This window comes from Nestor notabilis, unplaced genomic scaffold (assembly GCF_000696875.1).
Source record: "Nestor notabilis isolate BGI_N333 unplaced genomic scaffold, ASM69687v1 scaffold4828, whole genome shotgun sequence".
In the NCBI taxonomy this organism is placed as follows: Eukaryota; Metazoa; Chordata; class Aves; order Psittaciformes; family Psittacidae; genus Nestor; species Nestor notabilis.
In genome coordinates this window covers 18,495-45,199 of record NW_009940457.1, presented here as the reverse complement: position 1 = coordinate 45,199, position 26,705 = coordinate 18,495, and the positions used below count along the sequence as shown (strand labels likewise).

Here is a 26,705-nt window from a genome sequence, read left to right as displayed (position 1 = left end):
CTTTCCCTATGTGGGGGACAGCATGACCTCAGAGGAGAGGTATTGAAAGGAAAAACAGAGAAAGAGAATAATTGTAGTTTGAAAGCTTGTGTAGTCAGGATAAGGAATATTTTCAATTTGGTTGAGTCCAGGTCTAGGTTACAGTTAAGTCTACATAAACTGCAGTAAGCCTCTGCTTTTGGCTGGTTTTCAGTTTTTAAATTGTGAAGTGGCATTGGACTCTCTGTGGGTAAAACTTCCCTCCTTAAACTACAAAGGAACTTAAGTGATATGTGACTTATTTCTTCTTTAACTTATTTTGGGTTAAGCTGGCAAACTTTTTTGTTATTCATAAAACCTTAAGGAGCTGGCTGTCTTGGAAAAAGAAAATGTTCTCATGCACAGGCTCTACTAAGCCAAGCTTTCACTCAGAACACATTTTTATGATCCAAATTATAAAGTCATGAAAAGTAGAGTTTATAGTGGAAAGAATGACAGAGCTTTAATTACAGCTGCGCTGTAATAGAGTAGTTTGTAGTGAGCTGCAGATCTGAACCGCACTATAATCTACAGTTGGAACATCTCAGATTTAGCCTCACAAGCCTTCCAAGGACAGTGTCATTGCAAGTGCCTTGCTCATGAACTTGCTGTTTTATATGTTTTCTCTTGTACAGTTTCAGGGTTGAGGTTGTTTATCTATCTCCTGTATGCTAAAGGTGATTGTTTATGATTAGGTGCTGCTTGGGCAGATGGGGGAAATGGGAAGGGAAAGAGACTGCTATTTGACTTCAGGTGTAGCCAATTCTGAACACTGAGAACAGACTCAAAAAATGTGTTATTCTTGCCAAGAGATGGGAGAGTAGGTTCTGTATCTCTGCTGTTATTGTTTGTTCTTGGTTTTGTTATGTAGGTTTTGTGAGCTAGTAAGGCAGAATTGTTTAGAGTTGTGAAGTTGTTAGGTGTTAAACCCAAGCAGTTTGTATCAGGAGAGCAGATTTTGGTGGTGGTGTTGTTTCACAACTTGGAAATTGTTGCTTGGTACCAACTGATAGTGTCCCATTTCAGTATTCTAACTTTTACATTTTGCTAGCCTGCATTGCCACTCAGGAGCATGAAAGAGTATCTGTTTTCCCTTGCTCCCAGCTTGCTTTGCCTTTTCACCCACAAAACTGATTGTATCTTCTGATAGTTATGAAATATAAACATAATTCAGGTTTCATATCTCAGGCCAACTTCAAATGGCCCAATAGTAAGGCACAAGGGTGAGAGATGGTAGCCTTGTGTGCATCTCTCACTTCTAATTGCTTAGGAAGATTTTGCCCCCCTTGTTTTGAGTGTATGTGAAATTCAAAGTGAATTGGTTTATGTGTTGAGTGAACGTGCATCCTTCTTGTTTTATGTGCTGTTTTGTTTACAAGGCTGTAGTAAATGAGATGCATGAGGGAGCAAGGTGTAAAGATTGCCACTGTCCTGGTGGAATATAGGAGCACAAAACCAGTTAGGAGAGTAGTAATATAGCTAGCTGTGGGTTAAATAGCAGACAGTGAGGAAAAAGAGGATACCAAAAAAGCTGATCTTGCGGAAGCTTTGGAATGCTGTATCCAAGGGTGGGAGAATGGGGGTGGTTTGGGAATATTCTCAAGCCTTTGTTAAATGTTTTTGCAGTTGGGAACCATGTGAATCCCAGAGTCTCAAGTTGTGCTTGTCCTTCTGTCTTTCTAACTTTGATTTTTTCCAACAGAAAACCCAAATGATTAAGTACTTCTTCTGATATTCTATGTTTCTAGAGATGGGTCTCTATGTCTTAAGTCTTCTATGCCTATCTCATAAACCAATGTTTTCGTTAGATACCCTGAAGACTCATCTGGACGCTGTTTATAAAACTTCCATATTGCAACTGCATGTGTTTAAAAGGGGTATTATGGTTAGGGATATTCTAAAAGTCTGGATTTTAAAAGCTCTCTTGGTTTGAAGCTGCAGTTTTGAATAAGGGAAAATTTCTGCAGGTGATCAGGCAGCTGTTGGTAGTAAATTTATCCCAACAAATCAAGCCCCAGAGATTTTAATTTGGGGGCTTTCTGTAGATGTGTGTTAAATGGGAGATTGGATTTAGGGCAAAAGATGAATAGCTGAGTTACAAACTTACGTCTGTGAAGTCAGTGAATTGTGCATATTTCTTTTTCCTCTTGAATTGTGTGTGCTTAGTTGATGTGTAGGCTAAGAAGAGGAAATGCGAGTCATCCACAATAGTGTATCTGTTTGCATGTGAAAGCAAATTTGAGGCTCAGTTTACACACGTCTTAAGATCATTGTGCTGCAGTATGATTTAAATTGGCTGGTGGTGAAAGGATTCTCATGTGGTTGGCATGTCCGGTAAGGATAAGGTTCAGTTAGAACAATGTTCAGAAGTTGTATTAATGAAGCTGAAGGGTAGAATAATGGATGGATACTATTTTAGATAGAAAACTTCCAGTTAATTTTACTGGGACTACAGAAGTTGGCTTTTCAAGGAAAAAGAAAGAAGTGTCTGTGGGATTTTGGTAAAGTACAAGTACTCTGGCATCAGCCACTATTTTTTTGTTCTGAATTACATAGTTTAACATAAGGTAGTAAAACAGCTCTTACAATTCCATAATTGCACAGCAAAGTGGCATCTGCTTTATCAGCTTTGTCAAGCTTTCAGCAGCTCACACAGTCTAGGATTACCAATTTTTAGTCAAGATATTACATTAGGAGTTGGTCAAAACACTTAAACAACTAACTTTATTAGCCATACTTTCGGACTGTGTCTGTGTCCATTTACATACCTTATCCTTGATGGTGTCGTCCAGGAAAGAAGAATGTCTCTCTTAGTACAATGCACTGAGTTCTTACTAGACCCTGGAGTTGTTGTTTTTAATCTTGCTGTTTTCCTTTCTAACCTAGCACTGTAGGTGTGTGTTTTCTGCAATTTTAGAAGGCTCTGTTTCTTCCTGTCAGATCCTGCGGGACCCTCTGCACTGGCTATCCATTAGGCTTTCTAGGGAGTCCCCTGGAGGGCTGGTGACTCAGGCTGAATGCACCATACAGCTTTTTCATTTAGAATATGGGTAGTGGAAATATTGCAAGTTAAAATGAGCCTGCCACCCTGGAAAGCTGAATGGATTTGTAACCCTTGTTGCACTTGTTGGATACGAATCTGTACCAGAGATTTATTCTGGATCTCTATGTTCTTCCTGTTAACACCTTTGCTGCCTTGCATAAAATAATTTGAGTTTTCTTATAAGAAAAGAGGAAAAGTAAACATGACTCTAACCTATTGGTTAAACTCTTGTGAGAGCAGCAAGTCCCAGCCTCACCTAAAGGGTGGTTAATGTGTACATTAACACTCTTACACAATAGAGACACCCACCAATAAACCTCAAAGAACAAACAAGAGCTCCCTCTCTGTTTAACTGTCTCTCTGTTTAGCTCCCTCTTCGAAACTAACACTGCCATCTTCTCTGTCCAGCCAGAAATAATTCTGTAATGATGTGTATTTGAAAAGCTGTGTATCTAATGTGAGTCATGTGTTCAGGATAATGAAATTCCAAGCTAAATGTGGTTCTCTGATTTCTGTTGAAGTTGGCTGAAAAGAGGCTTTCTGTAAACTACTTGTCTGGGCTTGCATGTCTTGCCTTGCGTAAATAGTGTGTTTTGTTACTTTATGCTGCGTTAAGTGCCTGTAAGGTTGTGCTCTGCTGGCTTTGATATGGAATTAGAAAAAGCAGCAGTGCAACACAGAGCAGCACAAACAGAGATTCTTCAAGTTGTAATGCTTTATTCATCTCTGCATTGTGGTGCTACCCGCGCCGTAACTTACTAATACAAGTTGTATATATTCATTTTAGTTATGGACTCTTAAAACATGCTTAAAGTCAGGTTTGTTTTTCTACTAAGCCATGAAATTACTTGTGTTCTAGTAAGAGACTGTAATCTACACACTGGAATGTTAAGAAGAGTAACTGGTAAAATAATTTTTGTGATAATGCCCTTGAATATTTCTAGAAGTTAAATCAATTCTGAAGTTTCCAGTCACCAAAAGTCATAACTATGGAAGATAAGTTGTTTTATTGTCATCTTTAGCTTTTATTAATGTCATCTTTCAGTTCCTTTCCAGCCAAACAGGCTAGAAGTTTGTCCTTATTTTTTAAATTCTTTTATGAAAAGCTTAACTTGATCCCCGAATTGGGACTTCGTGACCTTTGGAAGCCAGTTCTTAATTAGATGTTTGGCTTGAGCATGATCCAAGTGCCTTCTCTGAAGTTAAATCCTAATATGATATGTTCGAATTGAGGAGAAATTGCTGGTGGAGAGGAGACAGCATAAATTTATTTGGATAATTTTGCAAACATTATAGAAACAGGAGTCTCAATACTTACAATTTAATTGAATGTTTGCAGGTGTGCAGTGGATATCCTGTCTGTGCCCTGGAAAAGAAAAGTTTGGTTAAAAGGAGGTGCTGTGTTTGGGTGATGTGTAGGGGATGTACATAGACATATACATAGAGTAGCTGAGAACTGGAAGGTGGTTGTCAAAGAGAAGATGCCCCAGCATCAAACAGTTCCACATCTGTATGTAGTTTCCCGAAAGTGAGCAAAGCAAAGAAAAATCTAGAGGATTTACCGGAATCTTGAAGCTGTAGCTTCCTAATTGCCTTTAAACTTTTGTCCCTAGGCTGAACAGGCTGATAGTCATTGATGCAGCGCCATTTGGAAAGGTTGTAAAATGCCTCCAGAAGATGAGAAGAATACCTTTGCTTGTGTTACTGGGATAAGTTGTATGGTCTTGCTCAGGGAGAAAGATGTGACAAGAAAGGAGGGTGGTCCCATCTCTGTCTCTACTTGTGAATGCCGGGAGAATAGGTTTAAACCTAGCTGGGCCTCATGTGGAGGTCTGTGAAAACACTGAGATAAGCAGCGATTGGGGATCTTGTTTTATGTTTCTTGGCTCATGAACTTACCCCTTAGCCTACAGCAGGGTGCCAACTCCCGCTAACAAGATGAGTCAAGAGAAGTCAAATACCCTGCAGAGTCAGATACCACGCCACATACAAACATTCATTCCATGTTTTAAGTGCATGTTTCTGTTTTGCCATTTCACATGTATTGTTTTTCAAAATTTCATGTCTCAAAGAACCAGGACGGAGCCACAATTTGTGTGAGATTCAGGAAGCCCAGGCTGCTGACTAGGTGGAAAAAATAAATCTGTTTAAAATCTCATGTCATATTTTATTGTTCCCTTTCCATCCTCTTGCTTCAAAGTCAGTTTAGCAGGCTTAAAAAACCTACAGCTAATAAAACTACTGGGAAAGATGAGATCTGTTTTCAGTTAAATGTTTCTGTACTGTAGCTCCAGTATCATGTTTGGATTGATGCCTCACTTAAGGGGCTGGGAGTGTTTTAAAAATACATCTCCAAAAGCTACCCACTGAATTTGGTTTTTATTTCCCTTGTTAGGCAAGTAATTGCTAGATTGGTGGTAGATTTCTTTGTAGTAAAATCCAGAACACAGAAAGCAGCCATTGTGAAAGAGTGAAGCAACTCCACCCTCCACCACAACCACCACCACACCCCCTCCAGTGAATTCTCTTCATCTTGCTGTAGGTTGGTTTGCAAATGTGCAAACCATATTGCTAGTTTCTGAGAGTAATGTGAAATGTCCTTAAGATTAGTTGGATTTTATGCTGCTAAGCTGTGCAGCTGGTATGGGCTGGAAGGAACAATTGGTTGATTGGCAACTTCGCTTACTTTTCGCAGTTGTCTTAAAGAATCTTGTATTTGGTGGGACACTGGGGACCTGCACAACCCAAGCGAGCTGGTAGAAATGGGAAAAATTCTGTCTTTTAAGGAGGAAGGTTTTGGAAACAGTCCAAAACTAACATGAATTAGCTTGGTCTACTGCATTATTTTGTATCTTCTCATGCATTTTTCCTATTTGGAGTTTTCCCTGCTTCTGTAGGAGGTCTGAAAGAGTATTGGTGTTGACTGCATGTCCAAATTGTCCTCTGGCCTAATACAGGTTATGCCATGGGCTTAGTGTTCCTCACAGGATTTTACACCAGACATTTTGTTTTCTGGATGTGGGAAGTTGGAACATCTGACTCCCTTTTTTGCAGCATCCAGACTCAGCTCATATATTCCCCATTTTGTATTCTTACATTTTATCTTCCTTGCTGAAGTGATTTACAATTGTCTTCAGCAGTTACATGTGTTTTCTCTCTATCATCATTTTTGTTTTCAAAAACATTAACTGTAGTTGGACCAGAGTCAGCCTTCTCCTAATAATGACACCTGAATTTTTCTCTCAGACAATGAAGCACTGGCAATCCCCAAATGTGGGGGCTTTTTTGTTTTGTTTTCTGCTTTTATACACACTACTTGGTTGGTCGTTTGGCTTGTGCATAGGAAAGCTTTGGAAGATTGTTGCAAATGTCAAGTATGTACTCCTTCTGTGGAGTCCTTCACTCCAGTATGTTAAAGAATCCAGTGAGGGCAGGAATTGAGACTGCTGTATTTACTTCTCATCACATGCATTTAGCTGTTCTGGTTAATTAAATATCCTGAAGGGGCTTATTTAATTGATAATCATTATTTTGTGCATGTTGCTTTCTACATGCAAGACGTGCACCAAGCATTTTCATCAGTTTTGCTTCCAGGAGGAATTGTTTTTTGTCTTGGATTTTGTTGGGGCTTTTTAAATATTAGTTTTAACTTGGAAGTGATGATGAGAGTGAACTTCAGAGGAGGTGGCTCTGTTTGGATAGCCAAGAGAGGCCAGGCAGACCACGGAACCTCAGGCTATAGAGACAGAATGTAGCTGCACGGCATCCAGAGTGTTCTGCTTTCAGACTCCATAGCCACAGATGGTTTGCATTTAAAAATGTTTTGAAAAGATTTCAAAAACTTCAAATGTTAATTTGTGTTTGATTTTTGCATTAGAACTGTTGCTCTCTTACTCTTCTGATACCCTGATTTAAACTTTCAGAGCCTTTGAGAAGGTACAAATCTTACCACAGCGATGTTTATAGCACGTCGAGTGAAAGTCCATCTGTTATTTCTTCGGAACCAGATTTCAGGCAAGGTAAGAATTTTGGTTAAAAAATAATAAATAAATTAAAACAAACACCAAAACAAACAACAAAAATCCTGAAGAAAAAAGTTCAAGATGAAAAACCGATGCCAAAAGTATGAAGTTGAATCTTTAGGAAGAGGCTTCAACATTACCACTTATACAAAGTTGTAAGATGATCTCGTGTAATTACAACGAGTACAGTTCAGCATAGTTGGTCTGTTCAGAAATGAGTTTGATATTTAGCATTCTGGAAGGGGACTTGGTAGGAAAAGCTGGAAATTGTTAACTTTTTATTGGAGTGCTTGTTTTAAGTAACATGCTGTCTTCAGAGATGCAATAATGATCAAGTTGTTAATGTACAGTAACAGTAAATTGCAAAACCTTTAGATGGGACATGGTTTAATTATTTTTGTATCAGTGGGTTTTACTGTGAGGGTTGAATGGTTGATAATTTAAAGGCTCAGGATTTCAGTGTAATGCGAAAGTAACAGGTAGTACAGGCTGTATGATAAATTTAAGTACTGTGAAATCAATGGCTTCGAAAAGCAGGAGATAGTGTGAGGGGTTGTTCACGGATGTATGGCAGGAAGGGTTTTCTTTACACAGTGGAAGCACAGCATGGGAAGGAAATGCTTGGAGCATTTTTTTGAAAGAAGTGCTAGAATGGTGGAAAGAAGTCAAGAGGAAAGCACAGTTGATGAAACAAGCAGCTTCACAGACTCATAAGTGATAGACACAAACCATTTGATGAAAATGAGGAAAGAAATCAATATTTAGGAAGCTAGAATATAGCTGCACCATATTCTGCAGCAGGGTTACAACCCAGCCTCCCTGGGTTGCTCACTGCTCTCAACCTTCCTTGTCTTTATACATCCTCCTGCTTACTAAGCCAGAAGCCTAAGGAGCAGTAATGACTAGCAAGGCCCCTGTAAAGCAATTTCTTTCATTTTGATCCCCATTTATAACAGGCCGTTTATGTGTTCTACTGCAAAGTCAACTTCTAAGTTTGTACAGGCAAGAGAGACCTGCTTTCTGGCTACTAGTAATAGTATTGCTGGACTCACTGAAATGACTGTCAGAACTATTTCTGAGTCAGTGTGGCTGTAATATGTTCTGTAAGAGCTTTCCTCCTAGCTCTGTTAATTGAGGGCACAGTGAGAGATGAAAGTGAAGTAGTTAGCAAAATCAGGCTCTTAAGTGTAGCATCTCAGGTGCTGCCACAGGAAGACATACCAGCAATGCAAATAACTATTACAAAAAAAAAGAACAAGGTAGTATATTGCCAAAAGAAGAAAAAGAAAAATTATATGTATCTATAATGAGAAGTCAGATTCCAGGAGAAACACAGGACCTCAGCAATATATATATACTGGTTTCTGAACTCCATTCTTGTGAACTGGGGTTTTTATTTTAATTGTGGTTGCTTTTAGGCCTTCCTTAGTATTCTTCAAGGGACTTGTGTAGTTCAGCTATCTTTGCTGAGGGGAGACTGTAAGATCACTTTGTAAACTGAAATCAACTTTATAGTGCTCGTTTGCCTAATACTGTAGTGCTGTTGTGAAGAACATATGAATCTGATTCCTTTTAAGTAATCTCATAGGACTGATAAGTCCATGATTTTTGACAGGATTACTCTGCGTGTATTGTGTTCCAGTCAGCTATTAATTTGTCTTTTGGTTTGCTAGTGAGAAGAAATGAAGGTTTCAAGAGAGATGATGCCAGTGGTGCTTTGCCAGGTGCTGATGATATCTCCACATCAAGTCAAGCTAATTCTCAGAGGGCAAGGTAAACCCTGTGGAAACAGTATGTCTTGGAGTGCTTTGTCTTTATCAAAGAAGGTATTCTAAATCCACAAGCAAATTTTTCACTCCCATCTTACCTTCTGTTTAAGGTTAAAAAATGTTAGGTTGTACTTGAAAGAAAATAGTGTTTCATAATTATATGTTGCAGCCTGAATTAAAAGTCTCAAGATGCCCTGTGCTATAGAGGTAGGTATACAAGTTAGGAGTCCAAATTCAATTCCCATGTTTAATGGAGACTGGACCGTACTGTCTCAAGTTGCTGTATCTGTCAGAAGGGGAGGGCTTATGTTCAGCTTGGAAATATTTAAATCATTTTCTAAAAGTTTTGGAAGGTATCAATATTAATACAGATTAATTTGCCTTTTTTTTTCATTTAATAAGGAAGTGGTAGCATGCTTGGAAGTGGTAGCATGCTTATTTCTTTGAAATAAGCCAAAAGCCATACATTTGGTTGTTTATTCTGGCAAACTCTTGGTTTATGATGTTGTGCTTGGATTTTTTAATTTTTTTTTTCTTTAATGCCTTAGCACTGTTTAGGTCAATTCAGTAACAATTCATGCTTTTTGATTTTTTGGATTTTTTTTTTTTTTTAGTGCTATTTATTTGAATGTTGCATCTCTTTGAGTTTTATTTCTTCAAGCGTTGTTCATCAGTACTGCTTTAAGAAGTAGGTTCTGCTTTGTACATAACCTTAATACAGCATCTTCGTACAGCAGAAGCATATCTTGACGTATCACGTTTTGAGAGTGGTTCCATTCTAAATGCTTGAGAATTTTTATTGATACTGATCTTTTGGATGGAAAATTTTCTTCTAGTCTCTGCCAGATGCTGAGTCATCTCCTAACATTTTATCAAAATAATTCAAATTGTTTTTGTAATAAAGGGGAGGGAGGGGAACCAAACCCACATGTGTTTTCCTTCTCTTCTCTCGCCACATTACAACGACAGATCCTTCTCTCAGCAACTTTTTGGTTTGCTTTGAGTAGACCAGAAGAAAGGTTGCTGCTGTATTCAATATTTTAGGATATTTTTATGTTTTTGGCATAAGTTGAATGGGAATCCTGCTCTAGCCTATTAAAGAAGCTTAGAGATGTCTGAAGATTGAAACTGTTTCAGGTGATGTGGCAAGGCTGTCAAAACTGTCCTTTGTGTTCATTTAACATACAGAGTTTTGTGCAGTGAGTAGGTCTTAGAGCCATGCATTGAACATGGAGATGAAAAGAAATAAACATCAGCTTCTTACACTATATTGTGTGCCTTAAATGGATCTGGGTCTCAGGTGAGCTGCATCTGAGTGCACATGAACAAGAGAACAGTTACTTGGAGATCTTACAGCTTTTCGTGACCTGCTGAGCAGCAGCATTGGTTTTATTACTACTTGCATTTTCCCTGAAAAATGCAGTCCTCTAGAAATGTGTATATTGGTATTTCTTACAGGGGAGAAGTATTTAGGCATTACTTAGCTGGGTCAGCACTGCTTTGTTGGCAGGAATATGACATGTATTCACATAACAGCATATATGATGGACTGCAGTGTCAGAAATCCAGCCTCTGTTGAAGTAAGAGAATTTTGGTGAATTTTGAAGGACCTGGGTTACAGGTTTATATTCAGTGCAACCCTGTTAGAGATGTAATTTCCAGCTTCCCATTTTATGCTGCCTTAGCACTGCACTAAAATGGCAAAGTAGGCTATTACTACTGTGTGTACAGAATGAGCATAGAGCTTTCTTAACTTATTTGCCTTTGTTTTATTTCTTATGATGAATACTGCTGAGTCAACCTTCATTCTTCTTTGACTTAAACCCAGGAAAGTTGCCAATTCAACACTCCAGCTATGCTTCAAAATAAAACAGCAGTAATTTGCGGATGCTGATAGAGAACTTTTGTTCCTATTTGCAAAACATTTCAGAAACAGAAAGTATGTGGTACGTAAATGAGTCACATTGATTTAAGTTAATCGTTTATTATGCAGGTGAAAATGCCGTGGTAAAGCAGTACATACTTTCTCATGGTTTATTTTACATTACTTTATATTACTCCATTGAGACTGGTACCTTTAATGGATGTAATCTGTATGTGTGTGAAATCTAGAAGGAAAATACTGGCTTGTAAGTGCAGCATAGACTCGCCTGTTGTGCTTAGCAATGCAATGAATTTTACATGTACGCAGCTATGCAGTCTTACTTCAAGGCTTAGTATTTTATTGAATCTCCTGCTTCTGCTTGGCCTCCTCCCTGTGCCTTTGTGAAAAGATACGGCTCTATATCTACACAAAAATGCCATGGTAGGCTACCACAGATAGTTCTTTACTGGCTTTCAGAGAATCATAGAATCAATTGTTCCCCCATTTTCATAAGGTAAAAAGTTTTATTTATTTTCTTCTTTAAATCAAAGTACCAGACTAGCAAGTATATCCAAGACAAAAAATGAAGCTGAACTCCTAAAAGCTAGTTTTACTAGCTTTTTTTTGTAGACCTTTTGAGAAACAGGAAAGCAGCCATGAGCAGAATTTGGTCCTAAAATAATACTTAGATAATATCTGTTAATTATGTGAACTGAATAGCACATATGCACGTGTGCTCTGTCTTTCTGTAACAGCTGTTAAAACTTCCCAGTGCTAACAAGTGTAAGAAAGGAATACCATCAAAGGTGGTAGCTAGTTAAGCAGGGAGATTTCTAAGAAAGTAAAAGGGTTTTGGAACTAGATGATCTTAAGGTCCTTTCCAACCCTAACTATGCTATGATTCTATGATTTTTATCCAGAACATTGAATGTTGCTGCTTTAAAATCTATGGTATTGCAGAAGACCGTGGCTTTTATGCGTTTAGAAACATAAGCTCTCAAAGTAAAACTTTTGATAACAGTTCCAAGGAGCATATTATCAGTTTACGTTTTCTGGCTGGTTGGTTGATTTCAGGGTTTGGGGAAGTTTATGCAACTTGATCCATTACTTGAATTCCATAGGCACTTGGGAGCATGTTTCAGTGTTTTTCTCTGTGTTCAGAGATACCATCTGTACTTCAATGCATATTAAATTTACTGCTCCTGTGGCATGTCCTTAGAGGCAGTCTGCTTAATTATCCAGAGAATTATCCTTGTAAAACTGAGCTGTAAATCAAATAGGAGGATTTGGATTTGGATTTGACAGAGTCTGCCACCAAAGTTAAAAAAACCCAACCCAAAACCAGACAGTGAAGTCGTTCAGAGTTATCAACCAGCATGATTTGTGCTGTTTTGGTGAGCTGGCCTGCTCTTAAACTAGCAGAAGCAATGGGTTTTTCAGTAGAACACTCAGAGTATACTCAGACCCTTCTTATGGTCTGTGACTGTTGTTATCCTTTAAACTTCTTGGAATGCTTTCCTCATGGCAATGGATACTTGTGTCTGTGTTTCGTCTTTGCTTCTTGTATTCCTTATTTCCCCTTCCTCCCCACCCCCTTTTTTTTCTTTTTCTTCCTTTACTATTTCTTCCTTTTTCTCTCTAGGAGCAGCAGCCGACATGGATCTCTTCCTTCTGTTGCCTTTTCCTTCCACTAGATTTCATTTCCATATTGTTCCTACCTAACCAAAAGGCATCTGTCTTTCTCAATATATTCCTGACCTTTCCACTGCACTTACCATTAGAGAATGCCTACCTGCTTCCCTTCTTCCAACTTCCTTCTCTGATCCAATTCTTGGTAAGTACACTAGGTGAGGAATTAATTCACTTCCCTCTTTCATAGGAGTCAGCCTTCCAGGTGACTGCTCAGGATAATAACTAACTCTGAGATTATGGTTTGCAGTCAGACATTGATGAAAATACAGAGTAGCAGCCAAGTACTTGTCTGATGAAGTACCATAGGAAGCACACTTTTATGATCTTGACTGTTAGGAATGTAATTTGGATTATTGTTTTTGCTGGAGTAATAATACTTGCATATTCTGAGCTTCACAGAAGAACTCTACCTGTATCTGTCAACAGTATCTCCTGTAGAAGAGAAGCGTTCCTTGTCTTGGAATCTGAAGAGTGACTCATGCTGATGCCTTGCATAGAAAATTGACAATCTGATGCAGCCATAGTTAGTTTTACTTACCCAAGATGCTGAAGTGTACTGATTTCTGGCTGGTGACATTGACTATGTACTAGGTTAGAAAATTTTTAAATCATTTGGGTGTTGAGCTTCCTTCCTGGAAACACCGTACGCACCCCAATTTGCAGAGAAACTAATAAATGTCAACAAAGATGATTAACAACAGAGTGATACTACTTTCCGTAGTAACTTTTGATTGCTTCCATTGCACTGAGCTGTATGTTGTTAAAAAGGCAAGGGTTTTTTTTTTCTGCAGTAGGGGTTTTCACATTAGCAAGTGTTTTCAGATACAGCCAGTTGCAACATGTCTATCTTTTTCATATCATCTTTGGTAGTTCATAGATATTTATGCTCAGAAAGTGTTTGTTTTTGTTTTATTTCAGAGCCCATCCTTAGACCTCGATCTGAAACGTGCTCGTGGGTGTCTTTAACTTAGTTCATTGTGAATATTCCCACATATGTCGATCTTAATAAGCTTCCTCTTGGTGAAAAGCTAAGCATGTGCACAAGTCTTTGCAGGTCTGAGGCCTTTTCTCATTACTTTGTCCTTTTAGGTACATATTATTAAGTCTGCTGCAGAAAGGAACAGAGAAGGGAGAAGGGAAGCCATGCTATGAAAGCCCTGCACAATGGAAAGGATAATGGCCTTACATTAATACATTTTTCTGTAACTACTCTGAACTTCCCTGAAATTCCATTTGAAGAACTTCAACATTATTTTGCTCAGTTTGTGGTGCATTAGTGGCATTTTATTGTTTGGACTCCCATGATAACATAATTCTTCTTATTTTAATGCTGGGTTTGTATGCTAACCAGTGAAACTTTAGCATTAAAAAAAAATATATATAAGAGAATGCAGTGCACTGTTCGTACTATTGGCATTCATTAGAAATTTTGCTGTAAAAAGATGAAAAAAAATAAATTATGTCTACCATTTAGCATAGACAACTGTAATGTCTAGACAGGTGCATCTTCTCTTAGATTATTAACTGATTTGTCATTCACCAAACATATATCTAGGTCTTTTAAAAGGTAGTTATATAAATTTAGTATCTTTAAAAGTCTGTAGATTCTCTTACTACAAAGGACTGTATGTCAATGTCAGTGAAGGACTTATTCTTCATCTATCTGTATTCCTAAACTTCAGTGCAATGATATGCAGGCTTCAAAAAACCTCCTTTACTCTTTCGTGTTTTTCATTACTGCAGTGTACCAACTAGCTAACACTTAGCTTAAAATTGCTAAAAGTGTTTTTTGGTGGATGAAAGTCTTGTTAGTTTCCTCTGTCCATTTATGTTTAAAAATTGCCTATGTATAGTTACGTTAATAGAAGGAGAACATTGTTTGACTTGTTTTAGGATTTCTAAAACAAGTTGGTTGGTTTATATTTAGTTTTGGGGTTTAAAGGTGTTTTTTTGTAAGCATGGAACAGAGGGAGGGAGGGGAAGTTGGTTTTCTTTTTCTTAGATTTCTTCACATTTCCTGATCTCCTGATTTTCAAATAAAATATGGCCTTTGTTCATCCAGAATGGGACATGGATTTCTTCGCTTCCACAGAGAATAGAACTGGCAGGACATTTGGGATACATAGCTGCTCAGCAAAGGACTGGAGAATAGGTCACTGGTTTTCAGACATAGTGAAAATCGGGGAAGAAATAATAGTGCTGTGCAAAGAGTTAATTAAGAATTGCTACAGAGAAAGCAATTAGAGAAATATTTACTTACATAAAGTACACTATTTTTTTTCCTTTAACGGCATGTTTTTTGAGCATGCCTTTTCCACAGTCCCTGCTTGAACTGAGGAATTAAGATATTTTCAAAGTATTAATAATTTTTCTTCCTCCTGTGTGTTCGCTGGCTTTGTACTGGTTCACTGGGTTTGTAATGTCAAGTATTTTTTACACTGCAGCTGAGCCTTTACTTTCATATGAATAAATGACAGGCAGCTATAGAAACTTGGCATGTTTGCTCATTTTCTGTATTTGGTGGATTACTGTAGAGTGCTAACCTCCTGGCTGCTGAATAAGTGTTCTGTTTAATGTAGCATTTGATAACTAGTTTTTGTGTTCTGGGTTTCCACTTAAGTGCTTAAAGCAACAGAATATTTTAGGTGTACCTACTAATGTCTTTCATCCCCTCTGACTATACCATAGGCAACATGAAGCACCATTTGAAGGCAACCTAGTAAGTCAAGAAGTGATGCTTAAGCGTCAGGAAGAAGAAATGATGCAACTGCAAGCTAGAATGGCTCTCAGGCAGTCCCGACCTAACCTCTACCCAGGAGATGCAATTAGGTCCTCCATGCTTGACATCACCAGAGATCCACTGAGAGAAATAGCCCTGGAAACAGCCATGACACAAAGAAAACTGAGGGTAATTCCCTGATCTCAGATGAACTCTTATTTGCATTGAAACAGAGCAGTGTCTTGAAAACTTAGTATGTGGGATTAATAGACTAGGTCCTGCAACAAACAGTCATCAGCAGATTGAATACTAGGTGTTTGGTGCTGCACTGATAGGAAAGAACTACTGTCACAGGGTAAAATTCTGAGGCTTTGTGGCATTAGTGGCTACATAGCCTAAAGCAGTATCTAGAGATGCTAAAACAGATAGCAAGCTTTTACTAAAGATTGCACTGATTAAACTATGTGGCATCCTAACAAAGGTAATGTGTAGTTTTCTCCTGTATTCTCTGGTGTTTTCAGCCACTTCAGTTTGTATTTATTTCTCCTTGTGGAATCCCACCGGCATCAAAAGTTATTAAATGAAAAGTTGGAAAGGTAAAGAAAGGCAGAAAGGATTCATTTGGCCTTTGGGTTTACCCTGAATCACCATGCAAACTCCCCTTTCCTTTCAAAGCTGTTTTAGTATGTGGATGAAATAAAAGATTACAGAGAAGGAGAAAGAGGTACCAGTAAATATAGTGGCTGGTGTTTAGACAAGATGATGGATGATGCCCTCTGCTGCTGCTTTTAGTGAATTGGATTTATTTATTATAGGAAAACTCGTAAACAAGACTCAGGTTTTGTTCGTTTAACAGTTTGGACAGGTAACCTCCTATAATTTACCGGGTGAATTAGTAGGACATTTATTTGTCTACAGGTAGACAGAAATTTCCCAGGATCTCTGCTTGAACCCAGCAGATAGGATTAGGCTGAAACATTTCAGCCTTTGGGAGATGAGACTTGTGTGTCACAGAGATTTGTCAAGGCTGCCCAGTGCAGAAAACCTTAGTAATGTCAGGCAGTTGCTTACTGAGATAAGCCCAGATGGTCCCAATATGCAACCCACACCGTGTATTTTAAAGGACAAGTAATGTTACAGTGTTGGCTTTTGCCTAGCAAAGGGAAGAGCATATACAGAGTAATAATGACACTAACACTGTAACTTGCCAGTGCTATCTGGCAAACATGCTGGCAAAATGAGGTTTGTTCCTTACCAGCTCATGGTAGGAATTCAGTACAATTTCTTAGTTTCAGTCTTTGGTTCCTCTTTGGCATTTGCAGGGCAGGAGTTAACTGTGCCTCAGTCTGTTGTTCCAGCCACACTCATACTCTTGTGATTTGCAGAATTTCTTTGGCCCTGAGTTCGTGAAAATGACGATTGAGCCATTCATCTCCTTGGATCTGCCAAAGTCTATCTTGGTAAGGAAGGGGCTATTCAGCAATCAGTGGCTGATGCAAATGTGCTTTTATCACAATTGTGAATGTTGGGGTATTTTGTTTCACAAAATGCAGACTAAGAAAGGGAAGACCGATGACACTAGGCGAAAAGTAAATGTGATGCTTCTAAGCGGGCAGAAGCTGGAGCTGACCTGTGATACCAAAACAATATGTAAAGATGTCTTTGATATGGTGGTTGCCCATATTGGCTTGGTGGAGCATCATTTTTTTGGATTGGCTACTTTAAGAGGTAAGAATAATGATTTCACATAATTGACAGGTACAGACCAAGAATTGGCTACATGGTGTTGAGAAGATAAACAGAGACTGGCATCTATAAAATGTTTACTTTGAATTATGTTCTGTTGCACTGGGGCAAAATACATTCCTCAGAGAACAACTTTGCACAATGAGATTCTATGTTTGTCAGCCTTACGGTAGCTCATCTCAAGCAGCCTTTTCCCTGTGGTTGCTGAGTTTTCTTCCCTACTGTTTGTTGCCCTCACTCGGACTAGTACCCCTCAGAAGACATGAATAGGTTTTGAGTTCTGTTAATATGCCATAGGCATTGTTGAAGCCTCTCATGGAGGCAGGCCCACTGGGACACATAGGAGGGCCCTAGTGTAGATGGAGTTGCCTTAAGAAAAAAGAACTTGCTCTTGAGCAATTAATTTGTTTGCTATAGGAAGAGATCAGAATGTTGGATTTCCTATGGGATAAGAAATGTTGGAATTTTAAAGAACCCCTAGCTCCTATTTTTATATGTATGATAATATGTATTTATAATATGATAAGATATTGTCATATTATTTATATGTGTTTATATCCATTTGCTTCCCTGTAACATTCATGGCAGACAATGAATTTTTCTTCGTTGATCCTGACATAAAATTAAGTAAAGTAGCTCCTGAAGGATGGAAAGAAGAACCAAAGAAAAAGAACAAGTCTCCTGTCAACTTCACTCTGTTTTTTCGCATAAAGTTTTTTGTGGATGATGTCAGTCTTATACAGTGAGTATATGAATATATTTTTTAACCCTTTAAGCCCTGAATTTATGTCTAGAAATTGGATAGTAATCAAATACTGGAAATCTGCTGTAACAGGAAAAGTACCAAAGATGATAATGGGTTTTTTTAGTGGTTTTTGTTTTGTTTTCCTATTCCAGGCATACACTGACCTGTCACCAGTATTATCTACAGTTGCGGAAGGACATTCTGGAGGACAGGATGCACTGTGATGATGAGACAGCCTTATTATTAGCATCCCTAGCTCTCCAAGCTGAGTATGGAGATTACCAGGCTGAGGTACACCATCAATTTCACCTTTGAGAAACTGTGTTTTTGCTGCTTAATTAAAGAATAGCGTGTGAGCTGCCACACGTGCTTCACAGCTTGGGCCTGGACTGGAAGCTCAGCTGATACGCTGTTGGCAATTTTTGCTGTGGGCAAGGGTTTTTTTCTTAGTCTAACACAGGTCTGTTGCAGAATCTGTTTCAAGATGTAGGTGTTAAATCCTTTCTTTTCAGTGGAAGTAGAGAAGAGCTTGAATAGGAAGAAACCATATGTGAATTAAAGCTCTGGGTCAGGGTTGAGATTCTTACTTGAAAGAATATGATTCTCTGATTGATTTGCAATGTATGATTCTCTGTAAAATGAGTATTTATGCTTCATTTGTGCTCATAGAGCAGTATACGGAGTTGCTGCCACAAATGTTTTTGTGTTGTAGGTGCATGGCATGTCCTATTTCAGACTGGAACACTATGTCCCGGCTAGAGTGATGGAGAAACTAGATCTGTCCTACATCAAGGAAGAGCTGCCAAAATTGCATAGCACTTATGTAGGTGCATCTGAAAAAGAGACAGAGTTAGAATTTTTGAAGGTAAGTGGCCAGCAGTTTCCTTCCTTAATCTATGATTTAAGAAATTCATTGTGGGAATATGGGTGTGTGGACTTCAACCAAAAGCACAAGAAAGCAACTCAGGTTCTGATTAACACTGAAAGGAAGAAAACTGAGAAGGTATTCTCAAATGACACATCATTACAAGGGAGAAGAAATTGTAAGAGATGGGAAGGAAGTCCTTTCACTTTTTTTTCTGATCAGTAGTCTCCTGCTTTAGCTCAAACTAGATAAACGCAACTATTGATCCTTGTGTTTACCGTGAAGGAAGCTATGATTATGAGGCAGCACACCCTGCTTTTCCTATGCCCTTTGTTCTTTCTGTTGAGAAAAAAATATTTAAATTATGAAAAGTTTTGTTACAGCTAATACTGTTTATGGTGCTTGGTATGAAGCAAGACAGAAGCATTACCAAGCAGACTTCCTTGTGCCAGGTACTAGGTAAGATGGTAGGAAAGCTGTAATCACAGATACATTTGATTTATTCTAAAAGGGCCCATCAAGAAATGTAATTATGGGGTTTGCTGCTGTTGCTCTGAGATAATGATCAGGTCCTGCCTTGATACAATGGCTGAAAATGACTTCAGGGGATGATGTCTTGCTGCCAAGACGCTGGATAACCATTACACTTTAATTCCACAGTCATGCTGTAGTTCCACAGTCTCTTGAGAAGGTGATGGCAGAAGCACTTAGCTGACTTTGCCCATTCCAAGGCTTTGGCAGAAGCGTTCTTGTAACTTAAGCACAGAGAACAGGAACAGGGGCCTTGATCCTAGCTGAACCTAGTCTGACTTGGGGTGGGGAGAGCACTTAGATTCCTTCATTTGATTCATTACATCAGTCCTATATGTCAGGAATTAATGACTAGGAGTGCAAAGTGAGTGAAACTGCATCTTCTGGCAGTTACCATGCTTTAATGTGATCACAGAATTGCAGTGTTCATCTAATTCCATGTTTAAGAAATGTGTAGATAAGAAGGGCATCTGGCTGGTTACAGTTTGTTGCCAGCGATTGGTTTGTGCAAGTTTGATTTACTCACAGGCATTCTTGGTTCATGCTTTCATTGTTTGATTTTAATAAATGCTATTTTCATTTGCTGTAGTGTTTGGCAGGTCAAGAGATACTGCCAAGACTTACAACCCTATAAAGCAGCTTATGTTTCTTTGTTGTAACATCTGTAAACTGTATAAGGAATCACCAGGCAAAGAAAACTTTTTCTAAAATCCATATATATATATATGCATGTATTAAAATATTATATAGAAGTATTATATTTATATACAGGTATAAAAACTTATAATAACTTTAACTTCATATTCTTACAAGTTTCATTGTGTTGATCTGTACAGTTGTGTCAGAGGCTCACAGAATATGGGGTTCATCTTCATCATGTGTTGCCTGAGAAGAGATCCCAAACAGGTATCCTTCTGGGAGTGTGCTGCAAAGGAGTTGTTATTTTTGAAGTTCACAACGGTGCCCGCACGCCTGTACTACGCTTCCCATGGAGAGAGACAAAGAAAATATCCTTTAGTGTAAGCTGGTCTCTTTTCCTCTGTCTGAGTGTATATATCTGTATTTGTATGTCCTGATACTGTGTGTTATTCCTGCAAATTAAACTGCTGTTCTCAGTGTACTCTGAATACATCTGTGTGGCTGAGCTCTGTTGTATTATGGGATTGAAAGAGGAGTTTTGAAATTTCAAAGATTTTTTTCTTTTTATTAGTCTGCTTTCTGTGCTGCTGAGGTTCCAGCCTCAGAGGAGAGTTTAGCGCCTGTGTTTTGGTTTGGCAGACCTGTAGTGATGCAAAGCATGGCTTCCCTGCTTTGTAAAGATCGAGCTATTATGAAGATAGATCAAGGATTACTCTTATGGGCAGAAGCTTTACCCATTAACTGCATTTCTGGGCGTCCGCTCATGCTCCTGTATATGGGACATGGGTACTGAAGAGCATGGGAGTGAGAATCCTGCGTTAGAGGACTGGGTATTGGCAAGTGCCAGTACTCAGTGTAACTAGGAGCTGCATCTATTTTGCTTTTAAATTACTGTATTTCCAAGAGTAGTTAACTTAAACAATAATGGTTGACAGTGGCTGACTCTTGATCTGGACAATACTAGCCAACTTTAGTGGGTACAGCATAATGTGGTGATCATGTGTCAGTTTTTAATGAGCTGTTGAGCTTCAAGTATTCACCTTGGTATAGATATTGAAAACAGGACTTTATAACTGTCTGATACTTAAAAGCTATAGCCTGTTTCATCTGTGATATGACTTTTAACTAGAATTGGTAAATTGAAGTTTTAAATTTATCTTTTCAGTGATTTTTAGACCTGGAACGTTAACTGATAAGATTTCGTAATTGGATAGGTATCTAGTTATTTTTCTTTTGAGTGGCAACACCCCTTGTGATTTTATTGGAGGCTTTTGAAAACTCCATCCTGCAAAACATAATAGTGCTGGTTGTCATTAATCAGCACTAACAGTAACAGAGAAGGATTAAATAATAATAAAAGTACCATCTTGGCTAGCCCAGAAGTAGCTTTAAAGTGCTACTTTGTAAATCTCAAATGACTTTCAACTCCAATTTTATTAGAAATCTCTCCCATCCGTGCATTTTTGCTTCAGGAAGGTTTGAATGCTGCAACTGCACAAGCAAATACAAAATTCTTTGTAAGGTAAAAGAAATCATTGTCTAACTTTTTTATTTCTCCATTGTGTAGAAGAAGAAAATAACTTTGCAGAACACATCAGATGGTATCAAGCATGCATTTCAGACTGACAATAGTAAGACTTGCCAGTACCTTTTGCATCTCTGCTCTTCCCAGCATAAGTTCCAGCTACAGATGAGAACCAGGCAGAGCAACCAAGACACTCAGGACATTGGTAAGGACTGTGATGTTGTATTAGTTTTTAATAGCAATCTACATGTATTTTTGTAAGGAGAAAACTGAACTTGAGCTTCAGTAGTTCCACTGAGTGCTACATATGTTTAGCTCTACATTTGGAGGGTTTGTACTATAAAGAGAATCTACTAAGTTTGTTTATTATTTGTTTGGGGTGGGGGGGGAGGGAAGAGTTGGTGGATCACACAAAAGCCAACACACACAAGAGCCTGACACACAGCAGCTCCTCTAAAATAAAAGGAGACTAAAAATAGGTCACTAATAGTACTTTCCAATTTGATTAACGGCTTTTGGCTTTTTTCAGAAAGAACTTAAAAGATATTTAAGTGACAGGATTTTTACATTTAGCTTAATGTGAAATGAATTGTTTTGATAATGTGGAATTACAGATAAAATGGTATGATCATGAGAGGGCAAATACAATAGGGAGCATTTCATGATGCTGCATCTGTAAGCTGTGGGTGTAGCTGTCTTTCTTCCACTTAATGTTTGGTGGACCCAGTAAAGGAACAACACTGATGCTAGTCAATTTTCTTCAGAACTGTCATTAATTTGTGTGTGTAATATAAAATCTAAAGGTGTTCTTTTAGATAGAAGATACTAATTGGAGAATGCAATCCCTTTAAACATGCTCTATACTGATTTCTTTACAATTTGGAGCAGAGCTCACTTTGCTGGCTGGCTGGAAGTGCTATTTTGGTCAGTCTGCCTGCTCATTCTTTCTTTGTTCCCTGCTTTTTATCTGTCTGCATTCCAGTTGCTGTTAATCCAGACTTCCACCAGCATAGCTGGGATAGAGTTTGACCCCATGGCTGTGGCGGTTGTGATCTCTATTTTAAAAAAGAGGGGAGGGGAGGAGAGGCAATGTGACAACTCTGCAGCCTTTTTTGTATTCTGTTGGGCTCAACCAACTCAGTGAAAGGAACAGGACCAAGCCTTTGTACCATTTTCTAGCTTAGTGTTTGCTTATCCTGAATGGCAAAGAAAAGCAGCACATGAAAGGCTTTCTTGGCTAGGCGAACTTGGTTGCTCTTACGGCTTCAGTACGTGTTGTGCTTTGGGAGTCTGGAAAAAAATAGTTTGTTTCTCTGCGGTGCAGATCACTTGTAATTCAGAAGTCTCAAATTTCATCAATCGTTTGTAAGCAGAAGGAAATAAATCAGTAGTGTGGTTAATTCCATTACACTTGGTTATTAAAAGTGAAAACAAAAACTGCTTTTGTCATATCTTTACTGATCTAAATTGATTAGCCCTGTTTCTCTTTTCTTCAGGGATATATGCATAAAGCAATAGTTACTAGACTATTTTAAAAAAGAGAAAGTATTGTAATACAGGTAAGAGAAAACAGTGATGAATCAGCTTGCCAAAATAGGGTATTAATTAATTGGAAGCACTTTTCACTGCTCTTCTTAGAGATGTGAAATCCCAAGCATTATTTGGGAAGCATTATTCTTGGCCTGCAGAAGCATCAAGTAATTTTTGGTTTGTTTTTTTTTTTTTTTCCAGAGCCCTTAAAATCTCAGTTAGAAGTAAAACAGTAAGGAAAAGGGAAGGTGATAATATTATTAATTCGAGTCTGATCACCACAGGAAGTGTATGTTTTGAAGGTTCCTTATTTAAAGACTGGGCTAGCAGCACAGTGAACACAAGCACGTGCATGTTCATGGGGAGAAGTAGCAGATTTCAGAAGATTAACATAGTTCAGAAGATTCTTTAGAAATACAATATTAGTGTCTTGCAAGACTCACCTTGATTTCAGCCACTGAATGGAAAAAGTGTTTCAAGACAAGGGAGAAGGGCCTGGCATGCATCGTGATGGTGAACAAATTTTCATGGAACATAACAACCAAGGATGGAGGCATAAGGGAGAGCTACCTTATAGCCCCTGTGATGTATTTTCATGTGTTGCACAATGTCTTTAATGACCTGTGAGAAAACATTTTAACACATGTAGATCAAATAGAAGAATTACGCTTGGAAAATAAAAGGAAACTGCCTCTTGAGTAACATTCTTTCTGCATGAGTAGAAAGAGATGAGACATAAGGTTAACTGAGCACTGAGTTTTAAGATGGACATTTGGATTCCTGAAAGGACATACAGAAAACCACAGAGATGGAAGCAAGGGCTAAGTCAGCCATTTGAAGGGCAAGCTACTGTTGTAGTTAATTCTTGCCCTAGGTATTGGGGGAAGGTATGTCTTTCAGAATGGAAGTGCTGAGGTTTTTTTCCAAATATACTCTTTTATGGTGAATACTTCAGCATTTAATAAAGCTAACGGACGATGTGTACCAAAAAGTAGCATTTACTTTTTGAGTTCCAGTGCAGCTTCCTAAGGCAGCTTATTTCCTAGCTGTGTGTAGAGTTTAAAAAAAACTATACTAGTTAACTCTAAATCAGAACTATATATGCATTTGAGGATTGGTTTTCCTTGTGAACTGACTCCAAGACGTAAGTGAAGTTTATGATGGGTTCATATGGCCTGATTTCCTTAAAGACTCTAACAAGCAAACATGTTGCTGCAGCTTATCAAGTGTCTGTGCAAGAGCCAAGCCACAGGAACTTAACTGCTAGCCTTAGGAGGCAGTTAGGCTAATAGAAATGAGCCCTGCTCAGCTTTGCTCTGAATTAAGAGGGAGTTAGGCTCAGTTGTATTATCTTGCATTTGCTTTCAGCTAAGAACATCCATCCAGACAGTTCCCACGACTCAGCTGACAGTAATTTAATTGCAAACCCAAAACCTTTTTCCCTCTGCGGCTTAAGGGAATCCTAGTTCATGAGTCAAAAAAGTGTGGCAAAGCCCAGTCAACACTTCCTGTTCTGTGCTAAAACATTTAGGATGTTTCTGGCAGGGGAAGTCTCCAAGTGCACCTGAGTGAAGCAGTGCTTTTTAATCAGGTAGAGATGCTGCCCCATGACTTTGCAGCTGCATTGTAAGCGTGTCAGGGACTTAGTGAGGAAAACTAAGCAATGGATGGATGGAAGTTGGGTGGAAGTGGGAGAGTCCTATTTGTTCATATTCTGGAGAGGATTTGTGTGAGCAGTTTAAGTTCCAGGTCACTTGGCTTGAGGACATTATTTGCTTTGCAGAAAGATCATGTGCCTGTATATAAGGCAGTTTAACAGGGAATATAAGTCTTCATACTAGCAAGAGGATAAGTATCCTGCTCTTCTGTGGGTTTGGACTTCAGTGTAGTAGATAGTCAGGTTAGTGTAATGTCACAAACTCCAAACTTTGCTTAGTGAGCAAACTACATGGCGGTTGTTTATATGTACCTGATGACAGCACACACGTTTGAGCATCTAGAGAAAATATGCTTTGTGTGAGTTGATTGTTTTAAAATGCTTGCTTTTATGCAAGCAGGTCACACTAACTCTGCTGTATAACTTAAATTTATTTGGTTTTTATTTAAAAAAAAAATCCACAGAAAGAGCTTCATTTAGGAGCCTAAACCTCCATGCGGACTCTGTCAAAGGCTTGAACATGGGACGAGCAATCAGTACTGGTAGCCTGGCCAGCAGTACTTTGAACCGACTTGCCGTTCGACCTCTGTCTGTTCAGGCAGAGATTCTGAAGAGACTGTCCTGCTCTGAGCTCTCACTCTTCCAGCCACTTCCTGGCTCTTCAAAGGACAAGAATGAGAAGACTCTGTGGGAAGAAAGACCCAGGGTTATGAGCAAGTCATTTCACGATCTGAGTCAGAGCCACATCTCAGTTTACCCCCCAAGGAAAAGTATCATTACTGCTTTGGACTCTTCCCCCAAAAAAATAGAAGACATAATGGGAAGAGTCTTTCAGCAAATGCCAAAATTTGATACTGGATCAGCAACAGGAGCATTAAAACTGAGCAAGTAAGAGTCTCTTTGACCGCCCTGCAATATCTTTGTGTACAGTCAATGTACATTTTGCATCAGTTTTGATTTATTATTCATACCATTATTTTATTACATTGATCCTTCCCTTCCCTCTCCCAACTTCCTCTTCCCTCTGTCTGGTTCCCCTTCTCTCCTTCTCCTTTAAGTTCAAAATCTCATGCAGGTTTAAGTAGAAGCCCTGAAAGAAAGAAAAATGAATCAGACTCATCATCCATTGAAGATACCGGTCAAGCCTACGTTGTAGGTCAGCATGCAAAAAATAACATTACTGTATTTACTAACCAACTTCTAAAATTGCTTTGGGTATAATGCTTTGATATTTTTATTAACTGATGGTAATACTTTGATTTGAAAACAGGAACAGAGTATCAGGTGTTAAAGTAATGCAGTCCAGTTGCCTGTTGTTCCTGTGTAATAGTTGCAGTGAACCAAAAAAATCCTCCGTTAGACAACACCAGTCTGTACACAGATGTGCAAAGTATTAGTACTTGACAGCAAAAACTGTTCCAGAAAACACCTTCCATTTTGTCACTTCACAGTGACATTTTATTGTATGGATCTTTCAATAATTTGCTAGTTTTCACAGTCTATTTGTCCAACTTCAACTTTTTTTAGTGCTTTTTGTTGAAAGGGTGTATGGAGTCATTTTTAGAAGTAGGCTCAGTTTGGCATAAGCTGTCTATTTGCTAGTACCTCCAAGCAGTAACTGCATAGCTCTTTCTTGTTTGGTCTCATTTGGATATAATAAATGAGGTACAATTCTTTTTGCAGTTCATTGAGTGTTTCACAAAAACACTCTTGTAATGAGCTAAGCCATTCTCCTGGCAAGGACTAGATTGCATGCAAATAGTCTTACTCTAGGCAGTAAAAATACAGGATCTGCACTTAAAAAAATAAAAATCAGAGCAGCTAGGTAGACTTAAATTCACACACTGATAATTGTGCATTAATTTTTAATATATCTGTGTAATAGTTTCTGGTTATAGAAGGTTACAATAGAAACTACAATGTCTGAGACATTTGTCAGTCTTATCTTGCTTTTGGTACTTTGTTTTTGCTTAACATTAAATATTAGTTACAGAATATCAGAAAAAATAGATTATTTAAGTTATGGAGGTCAGATAAACTTAGAAAAAAACCAAAAATGAAACATACTGCCCCTTCCCACCAAAAAACAAACCAACAAAACCAAACAGCGTGACGTACAAACACTTATCACATCTGTCCCCACTGCTCGTGAATCCAGGACTGACCTGGGAGCCATACTTTTTCAGTACTGAGAGCGTAAGCCACTGAAGAGTGAGATGAGGCATCCAGTTTCTGTAGTAACTGGTTGCAGCCATTTACCCTATGCTTTTAGCTTTACAGTTAGTGTTGTCATGTGCCTACCTATAATAATTTGAGCAGCAGTTCTGATAAGGATCCTAG

General features: G+C 38.5%; 1 protein-coding gene across 1 annotated transcript in view; it reads left to right on the top strand.

Annotated features, from left to right (window-relative positions):
* Window positions 1-26,705, top strand: part of PTPN13 (protein tyrosine phosphatase, non-receptor type 13 (APO-1/CD95 (Fas)-associated phosphatase)) — a gene marked incomplete at both ends in the record, with an annotated part of 73,300 nt that overhangs the window by 28,276 nt on the left and 18,319 nt on the right. Inside the window, 12 exons of the mRNA XM_010020350.1 lie at window positions 6,985-7,080; window positions 8,757-8,856; window positions 15,097-15,316; window positions 16,513-16,587; window positions 16,681-16,855; window positions 17,462-17,615; window positions 17,771-17,909; window positions 18,331-18,483; window positions 19,851-20,033; window positions 21,221-21,383; window positions 24,830-25,253; window positions 25,424-25,521. Coding sequence (XP_010018652.1) covers window positions 6,985-7,080; window positions 8,757-8,856; window positions 15,097-15,316; window positions 16,513-16,587; window positions 16,681-16,855; window positions 17,462-17,615; window positions 17,771-17,909; window positions 18,331-18,483; window positions 19,851-20,033; window positions 21,221-21,383; window positions 24,830-25,253; window positions 25,424-25,521 — 1,980 coding nt within the window. The remainder of the gene's footprint in view (window positions 1-6,984; window positions 7,081-8,756; window positions 8,857-15,096; window positions 15,317-16,512; window positions 16,588-16,680; window positions 16,856-17,461; window positions 17,616-17,770; window positions 17,910-18,330; window positions 18,484-19,850; window positions 20,034-21,220; window positions 21,384-24,829; window positions 25,254-25,423; window positions 25,522-26,705) is intronic.